The following is a 14,711-nucleotide window of genomic DNA, read 5'->3' on the forward strand; positions in this document are numbered from 1 at the left end:
CGCAGACCCCTCCCGCGGGCCGCCTCGTGAGAGCCCCGCGAGCGCGTGTCGCCTGACGTCCCGGCCACCTCCGGGGTGGGGGCGGTGTTCCTTGCTGGCCGCGCCACCCCGCTTCTCGGGAGCTCAGGGCCGAACCCCCCAATGTCTTTGTTTATAGGACTGGGTTCCCCTCGGCGGGTCATCCTCGCGGGGCCCCTCCCATGTCTCTCCCTCGCCCGGCTCAGCACGCGTCTAGCTTGTCCTTGCTGACCCTGGAGGGAACTTGCCACCAAGGGCGATGCTTGGAGAGGACCCAGCCGGATCCTGGGGAGTTGGCCGCTCTTTCCTGTGCGCTTGCTCGGTTTCGGGGATCCCCGTGGCGTCCTTGGCACCATCCCTGCGGGTGTAAGGCTGACAGTAGCACCTGGGAGTTCCCGAGCCTCCTCCTCCCAGCTGGCAGATCTGCAGACACCTCCACGCCTGGAGCCCTGGAGCCCTGGAGTGAGCATCAGGCTCAGGCCTGGGTGACGGGGTGGAGGGCTGGGGAGATGCAGAGATCCAGCCTGGCTAGACTTCTGCCCAAACTCTGGTCACCACACATTGAGAAATGAGCATGCAACTCAAAGCCGTGATCACCTACATTTTATTTGCACTTCATTTGCAAATTGTTAATTTCCAACCCTGCTCCTTCCACTCCTTTCTCAGTTCCCTTCAATTTCCCCAGAGATCCAGGACAAAAAACAAACAAACGCAAAAACAACCCCCCTCCACCCAAAAAAAAAACAACAAACTTGATCTTGGCAGAGGTAGAAACACCCTTTTCAGCAGATTTGCTGTGTTTTCAGGGGAAGCTTCTCTCCAAGGCCATGGCAACAGTGGAAATCCTCATCAAGTCATACCTTGAAGCAGGGAAGGTTGGACCTTAGCATAGGCAAAACTGATTTTTATGGGGTGAACAGGGCAATAGGCAGAGATGGGGAAGGCCAGAGATGGGACTATTCCTCCCTTGGTGAACTGGAATCAACCTCTGGGTGGTGAGCTGTCTCTAGGTCCTCAGAGGCGAGATGGGGTTCCTCCTGCTACCACCACCGTCTCCCCATTGATATAGCTGGCATCTTCAGAGCATAGGAAAGCCACGATGCCTGCACACTCCTCTGGTTTGCCTATTCTGGGGAACAAAGGAAAGAAATAGAAATAAGCAAGTAAAAATCAAACAGGCGCTCACTTGTCCCACAGCAAGTGAAATTGGCTTAACCAAGAATTATCAGAAGCCAGGCAGCAGTGGCTCATGCCTGTAATCCTAGCTACCCAGGGGACAGAGATTTGAGGATAGTGGTTCAAAACAAGCTTGAGCAGGAAAGTCCCAGAGAGTCCAATGAACCAGCAAAAAAAAAAAAAAAAAAAAAAAGAGCCAGAAGTAGAGCTAGAGCTCAAATGATAGAGTACTATGTTTGTTTGTTTTGTTTTGTTTTTTGCTGGTCATGGGGCCTGAACTCTGGGCCTGGGCACTGTCCCTCAGCTCTTCAGCTCAAGGCTAGCGTTCTACCACTTGAGCCACGGTGCCACTTCCAGCTTTTTCTGCTTATGTGGTGCTGAGGAATTGAACTCAGGGCCTCATACATGCAAGGCAAGCACTCTACCCCTGAGCCACCTTCCCAGCCAGAGTACTACGTTTGAGTACTAAAGCTCAGGGACAGTGCTCAGTGTCTGAGTTTGAGCCCCAGTACCAGCAACAAAAAGTGTTATCATGATTCCAAGCTGTTATAATTTAGTGTAAGCATAAATATTGTGTCCTGCTAAAATACATTCTATTTGAATATGGAGACCTCCTTTTTAGAGAGCTCAGAACACCAGAATCCGAAGTCTTATTAATAAAATTGTGGGCAATTGTTTCATACTTCAAAAGAAGAATTGTTTCACACATATACATAACTATTCAAGTGTCAGGAGTCTGTATGACAGTAAATGGTGTGATTAAGTGATCCCATTTGTGCAAGTTCAATTTACTATTTCAGAAATCTATTTTTGTTCCTTAAGGTCATGTTCATTTGGTAAGAACTTGTTAATTTTCACTGTTTGTATTAATGATTATATAGTTAGGGAACACTTGAACTGGCATCGAATGCTCTAGAGATAGGTAGAATAGGAAACTCAAGTCTAGAAGGCTTGGATTAGTGATTCTCCAACTTAGTTTCATGTTGCAGTCATTTGGGAGGCTTAACAAAAAGAAGAAAGAGATGTGTAGGTACCACTGTGGACTAATTAAAGAAGAGTTTCTGGGAGAAGGGTCTGAGCAAGTGCAGTTTAAAAAGCTCCCCAGATAATTCTAATGTGCATCCAGTTGAGATATATGGGGCTAGACCATTCACTGGAAGCTCTAAAATGACAATACCCTGACTTATTAATGAATCATGAACTAGACCTGCAGCTCATGCCTGACATTAAAATGGTTTCGTAAGGACTTGAGAGAGTCTGGGATGTTAGGACCAGTAAAGAGGGAGGAATTGTTGACATTTGTACTTGAGGGGTCAAAATGGAGAAGCTAAAGGCAAGAATGCTCAGAAGACAAAAGGGAGCTGGGTGCCAGAGTCTCCAGCCTGTAATCTTAGCTACTCAAGAGGCTGAGATCTGAGGACTGGTTTGAAGCCAGCCCAGGCAGAAAAATTTATGAAACTCGTATCTCCAATTAATTAGCAAAAAGCCAGAAGTAGAGCTGTGGCCCAAGTGGTAGAAAGTATCAGCCCTAAATTAAAAAGCTAAGGGACAGTACCCAGGCTCCTTAGCTTAAGCTCTGGTACTGGTGGATGCATGCATGCGTGTGCACACGTGCTCATGTGTGTGTGTGTGTGTGTGTGCGCGTGTGCGTGACACATACACATACACACACACACACATACATGAAAAGTTGGAGAAGGGCATGGAATTTAGAGGAAAGAAAGTCTAGCAAAGATATCTGAATAATTTAGCCAGCCCATTAGGGATGAGAACAATTTCCTTAGGCAAAGGAGTTCAGGGCTTAGCAAGCTCTTTACTCCTTTTATTTTGATAGTAGGGTCATCAATCTGAGTTGTAGAAACATGACTGTATATTCAAGGGGGAACTATAAAAAACTGGTTTTGGTTCTCGGTCTCAAATCTGCAGAGAAGTGGAGGTAGACAGCAAAGTAGAGGTCAGGGCCCCACCCACAGCTCTATTCAGCTGAAACCCCCACATCTCTGCTTTTTGCAGTGGAAGCAGCATAGTTGGAAAGACTACTGTAGTGATAGTGTTTATGAACTTGTGAAGTCTAAGAGGCATGCCCATGTTATCTGTGGCACCAGGCAGTCAACTATGGGATGTTATGGAGGAGGCATTTCCATCATTACCCTTCCTCATCTTCCCCTGTGATAGCTTACCTGCTAATACGCATGCTTTCTTTTATGCTGTCCTCTCTTGCTTTGTCCATCCACAACTGCAGGAAGAAGGAAAACATTTTTTTACTTGAAAGAAGAGGAAATTGAGGGATGGTAAAGGGAGGAAACTGTCCATTCCCATGTTAACTGAGAGGAAGGATGGAGAGACACCCCCTTTTACTTCTTGTTGCTTCTTGGCTCCCAAAACTCCTCATTGTCCTTCCCTATTTCATTCTTTTTAGGTCCTAATGAGGCATTTTGCTGGCTCTCCCCAATTCTCATCTAGTTCAGTGTGAGTAGAGACTGAACTCCTGACTACCCTCCTGCACCTCAGGAAAGGTATGTGTGGGAGTCTCTGTGTGGAGAGTGGCTGGAATGGAAAGGAACTGGGAAATGCCTAGGGAAGTGAGGATGGAAATGAGTGTGAGCTCAGGACTCTGACACTGGGTTTTCCCCATCCCAAAAGATAGATGCTTTTTAGGGGCTCTAGGGGCTCCAGGGGGTACAGGGCTCTGTTTCCTTACCACACTGCTGAAATTAGTCTTGATGAGTCCCGGTGCCAGGCAGTTCACTCTAATGTTCTTTGGTGCCAGCTCAAGGGCCAGGTTCTTGTTAAGACCCAGCAAGGCTGTTTTACTCACATTGTAAGGGCCCAGGCCCTGAAAGAAAAGAATACGTTAGTATCTTAGTTTCCAGGCCATCAAAGGAACAATAAATAGGGTGCCTCCTATTAGGAATGGCACATTTAGGAAGCTATCTTGTTCCCTTCTCTATGTTAGGGTTTGGGAGGCAAGGCATATTTTTTTTTTTCTTAATTATTAAAGGGATTTGGTGGTATGATCCTAAAAGGGAATACATGCTTTATTGGGTAATCAGAGGGGTAGAGAATGGAGGATGGGATAGAAAGTAGGAGATGAAGGGGTTCTTACAGGAACTGGAGCGAAGGCTGCTATGGAAGCCACAAACACCACTGACCCACCTCTGGAAGAAAAAGAGAGCCGATCATTTTCCTGGTGGAGACCACTGTACTCAGCCCACTCAGAGCCCCATCTCACCGAGACTCCCTTTCCATACCCTCTTTTTTCCATCTCTGGCACTACTGCCTTTGTCATCAGAGCTGCAGCCTTCACATTAATGTCCAGAATCTGAAGCCAAGAAGGAGAAACAGCATAAGAAGGGTGTTGGAGGTACCCATGGGCTCCTGGGATTGGTTTATCAGATTGATGCAGAGTCTTCAGGAATCATTTACCTGGACCTGACAAAGGAAGGTCCCAGGGCTCAGGGAAGGTAGCTCATGCAAGTGGATAATGTTAGGTTCAGATGAGAAAGAACACAGTCTAATTCATTTCTCCTAACCAGCTAGGAATGAACCTAAACTCTTAGGGTTGCTCTGGATTTGAGTTTTTTCCTCTGCTCCCCTGTGTTTTTATTTCTTTCAACTATGAAAAACCTGGAATTGGGTCACCTCTTGGAGCTGCTCTAGAGTGGGCCATACTTCTCAGGGAAGATGTGGCCTCACTTTGGTCCCTAGGGTGGTTCTAGCATTTCCCTGGCTTCCAAGAAAGGGAATAGAATGCTTTTGGCCCTCCAGGACTCTAGACACTTAAAGAAAGTAGGATCATGAGGTACTTTTTAGGGAAGTTGGGCATGAGCCTCAACTGAAAAACTCTATATCCCAAATATTAAACGTGTTTGGCTGGGTGCTGGTAGTTCACACTTGTAATCCTAGGTACTTAGGATGCTGAGATCTAAGAATGGCAGTTTGAAGCCAACCTGGACAGGAAAGTCTGTGACACTCTTGTCTCCAATTAATCACCAAAAAAGTTGTAAGTGGAGCTGTGGCTCAAGTGGTAGAGTGCTAGCCTTGAGCAAAAGAAGCTCAGGGACAGTGTAGAGGCCCTGAGTTTAAGCCCAAGGACTGACACATTAAAAAAACACACATACAAAAATCAAACATGTTTGACCTGTTTTCATTATTCTAAATGCTGCTAGAATATTCCCCTCTGATGCTCCCAATTTCAATCTTACAAAAAAGTTCAGCTAGAAGTAGAGCTGGGTATAGTGGCACAGTTCTATAATCCTGCATGTAGGAGGCTAAGGCAGTGCAAACTGGAATTCGAGGCCAGTCTGGGCTTCATAACAAGATCCTATCTCCAAAACAAAACAAGAAAACAATAATTACAAAACCAAAAAAACCAAAAGCATTGAATTTAGGTTTGATATACTATGATATTAAAGGGGTATAAAATAAAAAGTTATTTGTTTAAAAACTGATTTTAATTTGGTTTCTATTTAGAATGTTCACAAAAGATGCTTTTTGAGACAACATCAGAATCAGGATCTGGTCTGACAAAGGACATTTGGCATTGTGAAATACTGATAAGCAAATTATAATATTTTAGTCTTCTTTTTCTTTTTGTTGGTCCGGGGACCTGAACTCTGGGCCTGGGCGCTGTCCCTCAGCTCTTAAGCTCAAGGCTAGTGCTTTACCACTTGAGCCACAATGCCACTTCCGGCTTTTTCTGCTTATGTGGTGCTGAGGAATTGAACCCAGGGCCTCATGCATGCAAGGCAAGCACTCTACCATGAGCCATCTTCTCAGCCCCTGTTTTTGTATTCTTAAAGTTAATTTATTTTATTTTTTTGTGTCAGAACTTGGTCTTGAATTGAGGATCTGGGTGCTAGGATTACAAGCATGAGATACCAGCTCCTGGTGTAGTATTCTTAAACTTTAGTGCAAAGAAATCATTGATATCAGAATAAAAAGGAAAACCAAGGGAGATTATAAGAAATTCACCATTTTCAAATCTTGTGGGAATAGTAGCGATAGTAAACAAAGACAAATATTTTAATTAAACTTTTGTAATTAAAAGATGTAAGCGGGTGAAATATATGAATATGATGTAATCACATGTTTGCATAAAAACCGATATTCTAGCATTTGAATTTAGAACACCAGGGATTGTGGGTGTGGCTTAAGTGGTACAGCATCTGCTTAGTGAGCATCTGCTTATTGAGGCCCTGAGTTCAAACCCCAGCAACACAAGAATGAATTAGACATCTGGGTGTAGATTTTTTTTAGTTCTAATAATAGTTAGAGGACAGGTCTAAGCTGGGCACAGTGGCTTAAGCCTGTAATCCTAGCTACTTGTGGGACAGTGATGGGGGATGGAGGCTCAAGGATAGTCTAGGCATGAAGTTTGCAAGACTCCATCTCAACCAATAGCTGAATGTTGTGGTTCTACCTAGTTATCCCAGCTATGGAGGAAGCATAATGGTTGGGAGCAATACCATGTGCCCATCATCTCCAGTGACACAGAAAGCACAAAAAGGATTGTAGCCCAGCTGTGCTGGGGCATAAAGCAAGACAAAAATACTTCAAAAGGAATAGAAGTGTGGTAGAGCAAGTAAGAGACCCTGAGTCCAATCCTCAGTACTGGGAAAAAGAGAGGTGACAGGGAGAGACGATTATGTTATAAAGTAGCAACTTTGGTAATTTTACCAGAATTGATATTTCATTTAACCAGCAGCTATTCATGTTTCCAAACTAATGCAAAAGCATTCTTTCTTGGCAGCTGCAAAGAAGATGGGTGGGTGTGCAAGTTTAAGTGGATTAGTTGTTGGCCTATTAGCTGCCATGTCTTGGCTGGAAGTAAATCACGAAGAAGAGTAAACACAGGGGAGAGCTGGGGAAGAGAAGCAGAAGATGGCTGGCACAAAGCAAATGGAAGAAGACAAAACTGGGGAAGAAGAGAATGGAAGAGAAGAGCAGGACAGAAGAGGCCACACCCACCTGCCCTTTACCAGGTGCACACTGGATGTGTGATGTGTTACATTTACATTGGCATTTGACAAAGCTTGCTAAAAGCACACTACATTTGTGCTGGATGTTTCCTAAGGCCTACCCCCTGCTGTTTTAACTCACTCTTACCTTGTCCCACACCTCCTCAGTGGTGTCTAATAGGTTCCCAATGAAAGGGTTAACAGCAGCATTGGAGATGAGGATGTCAATACCTCCATGAAGGTTCACGGCCTGGAGGGGAGGAAGGTCTGGGTCAGGGCTTCCAGTAAGAGAAGGAGATACAATGTTGATAACGAATTTCTTCTTAGGAACAGCTATTAAACATCTCTTGAATAACTACCCTAAGTTCTACTGCTAACCATTTGAGGTTGTCTTATTTCTTCTGCCTCCTTTCTAGCCTGCTTTTTCATCTAATGATGTTTCTGACTCTTTCCTCTACATTTCCTCTTTAGGGAACATTTTCAGTCTCATTCCTTCAACACTCACCTCAAAATCTATTTCTAGACCAATAGAACCCTCTCTTCTTTTCAAACTGAGTCTCAACTCCATTTCCCCTTGTTCTGGCTGTCCATTATCTTTGAGTAAGTTACCACTTTCAGAATCAGCTTGTTCACACTTATTTGAATAAGGAAACAAGTTTAACTAGACTCAGGTAAAGTTATCATTGGGAAGGATCCTGATCATGTAAACCAGTGTCCTCCTGGTAGAGGTGATAAAACTGGAGCATTCATCTTTCAAGGTCACATGATACAGAAATGATACTTTAGGGCTTACAGGAGGCCTGCCCATTTGGTGTTTGAGAGAGGTAAAAGGATTTGCTCAGCCAACAAAGCCAGTTAGTGGTGGCAGAACTAGTCAGTCTCCCACTTTGCAGCACAGAGCTCATTCACAGGTGCCTTCAGAAAGTGACTTGGGATCACTACACCACTGATGATAAAGATACTACCCTAAGTTTAAAGCAGTTCTATACTCAGCTTTGATGTCATTCTTTCTCTCTCTTCTTTTTGATCCAGAGCCATGGAAGATATAAAGCAGAAACTGAGGTTTAATGAACAAAGGAGGTGTCTCCTTCTTAAGTTGTAAGTAAGTGGTGAAGGCTTGTGTTAGAATAACGGATGGCTAAGGAAAACCTGCCAACAAGAATTTTCAATACATGCTATCCTGAAACCCAGTCTTTCCATTTGCCTAGATCTGGCGATTTTGATAGCTTGGACAAGTAGCATGAAATAGGCTTTCGATCAACTTTGTGCATCAGATTTGGCACACAAAGGGTGTTATTAACAAAACACTCCATCTGTTAGCTTCGCCTTTTAACTAATTATTCTTGCTGACTTGTTTCTACATTGCTGTCAATATGTAAATTTAACAAAATTTAAAGTCACACAATCTTTTAAAACCAATGCTTTTCTTATGCTCTCTAATTTTTGGTGTTGTGGTACTAAATCTCACTCATCTACCCCACCTTGAGTCTGAGTAAGCCTGGTGGATGGCTTAGTTACTAGGCAAGCTAAATTGAAAATAAGTGATGTGTTTGATGCTCTGTAAATAAGTAGACGTGTGTGTGTGTGTGTGTGTGTGTGTGTGTGTGTGTGTGTACAGAAAGATGTCTGGTCATACTAGAGTCGCTAGAGAGCTTCTGCCTTCTACTGTGTGCCCTGTCTCTGTATCCTTGCAGGCCTGTCAGCACAGAGGGGAAAAGGCTGAATGTTTTTGTGTATGTGTGTTTGTGTGTGAGTGTGTGTGTGCATGTTGGTCCTGGGGTTTGAAATCATGGGCACTGTCCCTCAGCTTTTCTGCTCAAGGCTAATGTGCTACCACTTGGGGTCACAGCCCCACTTCCAGCTTTGTGTGTGTGTGTGTGTGTGTGTGTGTGTGTGTGTGTGTCCTGGGCCTTGAATTCAGTGCCCGGGCTCTGTCCCTGAGCTTTTCTTGAGCAAGATTAGTGCTGTACCACTTTTGGTCACAGCTCCACTTCCAGTTTTCTGGTGGTTAACTAGATTTAAGAGTCTCATAGATTTTCTTGCCCAGGCTGGCTTTGAACCATGATCCTCAAATCTTAGCCTCCTTTGTAGATAGGATTCTAGCCACTGGTGCCTGGCTAGCTTTTCTTTTTAATTAAAAAAATTGCTATTATAAAGGGGATATGCAGAGGGCTTACCCTTTCATTCTTTTTGTACAATGTCATCTCTTCCTTCACTATCTCCCAGTTTTCCTCTCCCGTGCCTGCCTACAAGTTGTAGAGTTCATTTTCTAGTGAGTACCACTGCTGCATTTGTTCACCCTTTGTCCCTCTACTTCTGTGCTCTCCCTCCCAGATTTTTTTGGTGATTCATTAGACATAAAGAGTCTTATGGACTTTCCTTCAAACCATGATCCTCAGATTTTAGCCTCCTGAGTAGCTAGGGTTACAGTTATGAGCCTTCCACACCTGGCTAAAGGCTGAGTTTTGATTGAACAGAACAAAAACCATATAAGATGAATGAGAAAGGTACCTATGATCTCTCTGGTTCCTTCTAAATCTTGTTCTAGATTGTGTGATCACTACACTGAAGTGGTTTTTCTTTCAACAGGTTTTTTTTTTTTTTTTAAAGAAAAAGATATAATCAAGTGGAGAAATTGCTAATGTGTTTTCTGCCACCGAGTAACCATCCTCTTGGTGGCAGATTTTCTCAGTGCAGGGCAACAGCTGGCAACAGTCAGACATATCTCAAACTGCTGGTAATTGCCTATTACTCTGCACTCTGACAACAGTCATACAAACTTCCAAAGTTGTTTTGACTTATCTCTCCTATTTCTCAGTTTTTTGACATGTGGTTGAGGAAAAAAATGTTGGTTGGTTCCACTAAATGTTTCTTGGACAATCCATTCTGGTCCCATCACTACTATTTTCGACACAGATGACAGCAACAGCTTTCTCAAAAATGCCCTTGGCTCAGGGTCTTCTGTAGTTATCCTTCCTACCATTGGTTAATTATTGATTAATTATCATTTTCATCTTGCTCAAAACCTCACATGGCTTTTTATTCCTACAGAGACCTTTATATGCCTCTGCGAGGTTGTGGATGTTCCTCTGTCCACCTTTCTTATGCAGCCCATTTTCCACAGTCCTTCTTGAGTATATGATATATGCTGTGGACTAGATTTTTCCTATTTCTGCCAGTCCCTCCTTGGCTGTCTGCTCATTTTGTAAGGTCATCTGGAACCCCATCCTTACTCTATCTCTCTACTCCCACTCCTCAGGGTCTTAGCCCAAATCCTAGTTGAGTAGGGCTGAAGGACCTACTAGATAGACTTGTCATAGGCCAGAAGACTTTTTTTTTTGGTTGGTTGGGGAGTTTGAACTCTGGGCCTGGGCACTGTCCCTCAGCTCTTTGGCTCAAGGCTAGGGCTCTACCAGTTGAGCCACAGCAACATTTCTGGTTTTCTGGTAGTTTATTGGAGATAGGAGTCTCATGGACTTTTCTGCCTGAGCTGGCTTTGAACTAAGATCCTCATATTTCAGTCTCCTGAGTGGCTAGGATTATAGGCATGAATGCCTGGCCAAAGCAGGATTTTGATATTAAATTCTGAGAAGGCCTGGGTTTGCCCCCTGACACTGGAAAATCAAAGGAGAAGAGAGGTTACAATATTTATTTCAAGTGATTAGTCACTGACTGGCCCAGGATCCCAAAATATCTCCCTCCACCCTGAAAGTCAAGGTCCCAATCTCTGGCTCTGTCCATCAGTCTATGCCATAATGCAAGATGACCTTTTTAGGTCTACATCTGTCTGATTGCAATCACTTTGGAGCATTTGCCAAATGGTTCCTTAGAAAGGGAATTAACTTATCCGTCCACAATACCTCTATCTACCATTGTTTGAGGACTTCCTCTTGTAAGATTACCTGGATTATTTCTGCCAACCTTTCAAGCTGTTAGCACAATCCCCTACTTTGCCTTCGTGGGGAGGTTCACCCTGTGACTCTGTTGGATGACTTGTATTGTCTTTGCAGCTGGAAGGTGGTGCCAAGTACCAACTCAAAGTCTGGCTTAGATGCCAACTTTGAGATTAAAGTCCATACCAGCACCTAAGGCCTGTCTCTATGCTAATGGAGAAGTGCCTGGTAGGCACTGCAGGTAGCCCAAAAAGCAGGGAATCTGGATTGAATCACAGCTCTTTCCCTATTGGCTATGAAACCTTAGGAAGTAGGTTTAACTATATGAATCAGTCTCTGAAAATAGGAAGAATAATCCTTGCCTTTTTTGGATTAGTGTCAGCTTTAGAGAAAACCCGGTATGGCTCAGAACCAGTCAATAGCATGCAGGGGATGGTTAATAGGGTGGGCTGCCTTTGATAAGTTCCCAGGGACTCTATAAGCCAAAGTACAGGAGATTGTTTATTTGATCATGAGTGGGAACACTACTCTGTGATTTCATGTGCCTTTCATATCTGCTCAATTACACAAAATGGCCTAGTCCCAGTCCAAGCCTAGTCCCCCCTTCCCCTGGCTAAGAGATGATGCAAGGTTGAAGCATTAGAGTAGTTTTAAATTTTCTGATTGGAACCAGATGGTTCTCAGACTGGGATATGCACATAATAGAAAGGCACACAATAAAAATGAGCTAGTGTTCTAGTGGGGTATTTAGATGTACTGTTAAATTTTAGTTAATAGTTTTGCTTTGCATGGCACCAAAGCTGTCTAGGAAATCAGAGATGGAGCAGACTGGCTCCCTTCTGCCACCTCCTGGCTGGATGCCCTTATCCCTGCTGCTCACCGTGGCTACCAGGCGTTCCCTGTCCTTGGCCTTCCCCACGTGGCACACGGTGCCTGTCACACTCAGCCCCTCCCCCTTCAGCGTGGCCACTGCACGGTCCACATTCTGCTGCTTTCGGCTGCTGATAACCACGTGGGCTCCATCTTGGGCCAGACGCCGGGCGATGGCAAAGCCAATCCTGCCAGGCAGAGAGAGACAAAGACTTGTTAAAGCCTGTACAAGGAAAAAGGCTTCCAGCATGGGCCCTGGATTGGACTGCCTGAATTTGGATTCAGCTTGTCGTCGTCTGTATAATCTCCATGTGTCTATATTAGATATAAAACAGGCATAATGGCATAGCCATTGCCAGGTAGACATAAGATCTTGTTCTTTAATGTTGGTTCCCTGGACCTGACATCACGCATCAGCTATTTGAGGGTCTCACTTGAAAGAATCCCTGTCCCCAAATATCTCCCTTAACTAGAGGATATCATTCTCAATTATGAAATGGGACTACCCTTAGCTGCATTTTGGGGATGAATGAGAAAGGATGGTTAAAAATTGAAATATTCTCATAGGAATAAGGACTGCACATTTTCCAACTGCTAGCCACCAGGACTTTTTGCATGTTTGTCAGGTGTCTTATTCCTGAGCTACACCCCCAGCCCAGGCATGAGCATCTCAAATGACTTGTATTTAGTATTTATTCATCTTTATTCTATCTATCTACCTATCTACCTACCTATCTATTTTTGTGCCAATATTGGGGCTTGAATTCAAGGCCCAGGCACTGCCCCTTAGCTTTCTCACTCAAGGCCGGTGCTCTACCACTTGAGTCACAGTTCCTCTAACAGGTTTTTGGTGGTTAATTGGAGATAGGCTCACCTGACTTTCTTGCTGGGGCTAGCATTGAACTGTGATCCTCAGATCCTAGCCTCCTGAGTAGCTAAGATTGCAGGTGTGAGTCACTAGCTCTGGGTTCTGTATTTTACATTCACGAGGAACTACCATCCAGCAAAGTCCTTTGGGAGAGAGAAACAGGATAGACATAGGGGTGGTTGGGTGATGAGAGAGATCCACGCCAGGCAGGGTGGGCCAAAATGTATTGACTGGAACAAAAATCTGGATCTATGGGTGTCCCATCTAGATACAGGGGTTGGGTGGGTAACACTGGGAGGCTTTTCGGGTGCCCAAATGGGGTCGCTGCAGCATTTTCATAAGGGGGGGAGACTGCAGGTTAGGACTTCGACATGTGGCCCTTTGGAATTCAGGTTATCTGGTCTTCCCAGGCTCTAGGTGGAGCTGTTGACTGGGGCAGCCCGGAGCACAGAGTTTGGGTCTTTGAAGGCATTGAGCATGCACTGTGCTAAAGGCAGCAGTGACACTCACGAGGTCTGGCGGTGGAGGGGCTAGGTCAGGGGGTTCGGGTGGGTCTCGTGGCCTCCTCTTCTCCACGGATCACGTTCGAGGACTGAGAATCGGGGCCCCCCGGAGACAAAGGATAAGAGGGCAGTCCCTGTTTCTTGGGATCGAGGGCCTCAGCGACTCCGGTCCCGGCACTCACCCGTCGGTAGAGGCCGTCACGAGGGCCACCTTATTCTGGAGCGGGTTCTGGCGGGTCACCTTGGAACTGGCCATCCTCGCGGACTTCCACGCCCGCACACAGCCACCAAGCAGCAGTCCCGCCTTCTGCATGGCTCAGGCCTGCGATGGGAGGAGGGGGAGTTCTACTTTGCCCGGGTCGGTGATTGCTCAGAAGGACAAGGGGCAGGACGAGGCGGGTCCCGCCTCCGGGACTTGGCTTTGGGCCCAGGGCGGCAGAGGGGGGGTGGAGGTGGGGGAGCGGCTCCGCACCGGGCAGCCGGCTGCAGCTGCGGGCGCCCCCTGCCGGCGCACTGCTGCCGCGCCCCGCAGGGCTCTCCCCTCTGCCGGTCTTGGCGACCTGCCCTGGGTCCAAGGTTTCTTGTAGGGCCACTCTAGTTCCTCCCACCCAGGAGCAACGCTGTCGACTTCCTCGAGCCCCAGCTCCTCCTTCACATATGCTTGATCTCTGATTGTGGTGAGGCCATGGAAGAGGAGGTTTTGAATTACTTTCTTTTGCTCCTTCAAATCTCAAAACAGACTCTGTGTGTGTGTGTGTGTGTGTGTGTGTGTGTGTGTGTGTGTGTGCGCGCACGCGCGCCCTTACTGGTCCTGGGACTTGAATTCGGGACCTAGGCACTGTCCCTGATCTTTTTTGCTCAAGGCTAGCACTCTACTACTTGAGCCACAGCTCCACTTCTGTTTTTTTTGTTTTTGTTTTTTGTTTTTTAACAGACGTTCCTGCTAGGGTAGCTTCCAACCATGATCCTCAGATTGCAGCCTCCTGAGTAGTTAGGGTGACAGGAATGAGCCACCGATGCCAGACAGATTTTCTTGAAGAAAGAATTCTGTTTTGAGCTGGTGTTGGTGGCTCATGCCTATAATCCTAGCTACTCAGAAGTCTGAGATCTGAGGATCATGGTTCGAATCCAGTGAGGGCAAGAGAGTCTGTGAGACTCTTAATGTCCAATTAACTACCAAAAAAAAAAAAAAAAAATCAAAGCCAGAAAAAAACAAAAGCACCCAGGTCCTAAGTTCAAGCCCCATTACTAGTAAGCATATGTGTGTGTGTGTGTGTGTGTGTGCGCGCGCACACACACACAATCTGAGTCTACACAGGTTACAGCTCAGAGGAGGACAATATTTTAAGGCTGTCAAGATTGTGATCTTCATGGAGTCCACTATGCAAGGGTAGAGGAGCCCAGGAAACAAATGTAATGGGAG

The 14,711-nt window shown here is 45.5% G+C and overlaps 1 protein-coding gene across 1 annotated transcript; it reads right to left on the reverse strand.

Annotated features, from left to right (window-relative positions):
• Positions 1-604: 604 nt before the first annotated feature.
• On the reverse strand, positions 605-13,633 carry LOC122113456 (dehydrogenase/reductase SDR family member 4-like). The gene is made up of 8 exons (XM_042686417.1): positions 13,471-13,633; positions 11,928-12,105; positions 7,303-7,404; positions 4,446-4,516; positions 4,301-4,352; positions 3,896-4,030; positions 3,375-3,430; positions 605-1,147 (listed from the first exon to the last, which is right to left on the reverse strand). The coding sequence occupies exons 1-8, from the start codon at positions 13,599-13,601 to the stop codon at positions 1,033-1,035; spliced, it is 840 nt and encodes a 279-aa protein (XP_042542351.1). The 5' UTR covers positions 13,602-13,633; the 3' UTR covers positions 605-1,032.
• Between the last annotated feature and the right edge of the window lie 1,078 nt (positions 13,634-14,711).

This window comes from Dipodomys spectabilis, unplaced genomic scaffold, assembly GCF_019054845.1.
Source record: "Dipodomys spectabilis isolate Male_0828 unplaced genomic scaffold, ASM1905484v1 ptg000097l, whole genome shotgun sequence".
NCBI lineage: Eukaryota > Metazoa > Chordata > Mammalia > Rodentia > Heteromyidae > Dipodomys > Dipodomys spectabilis.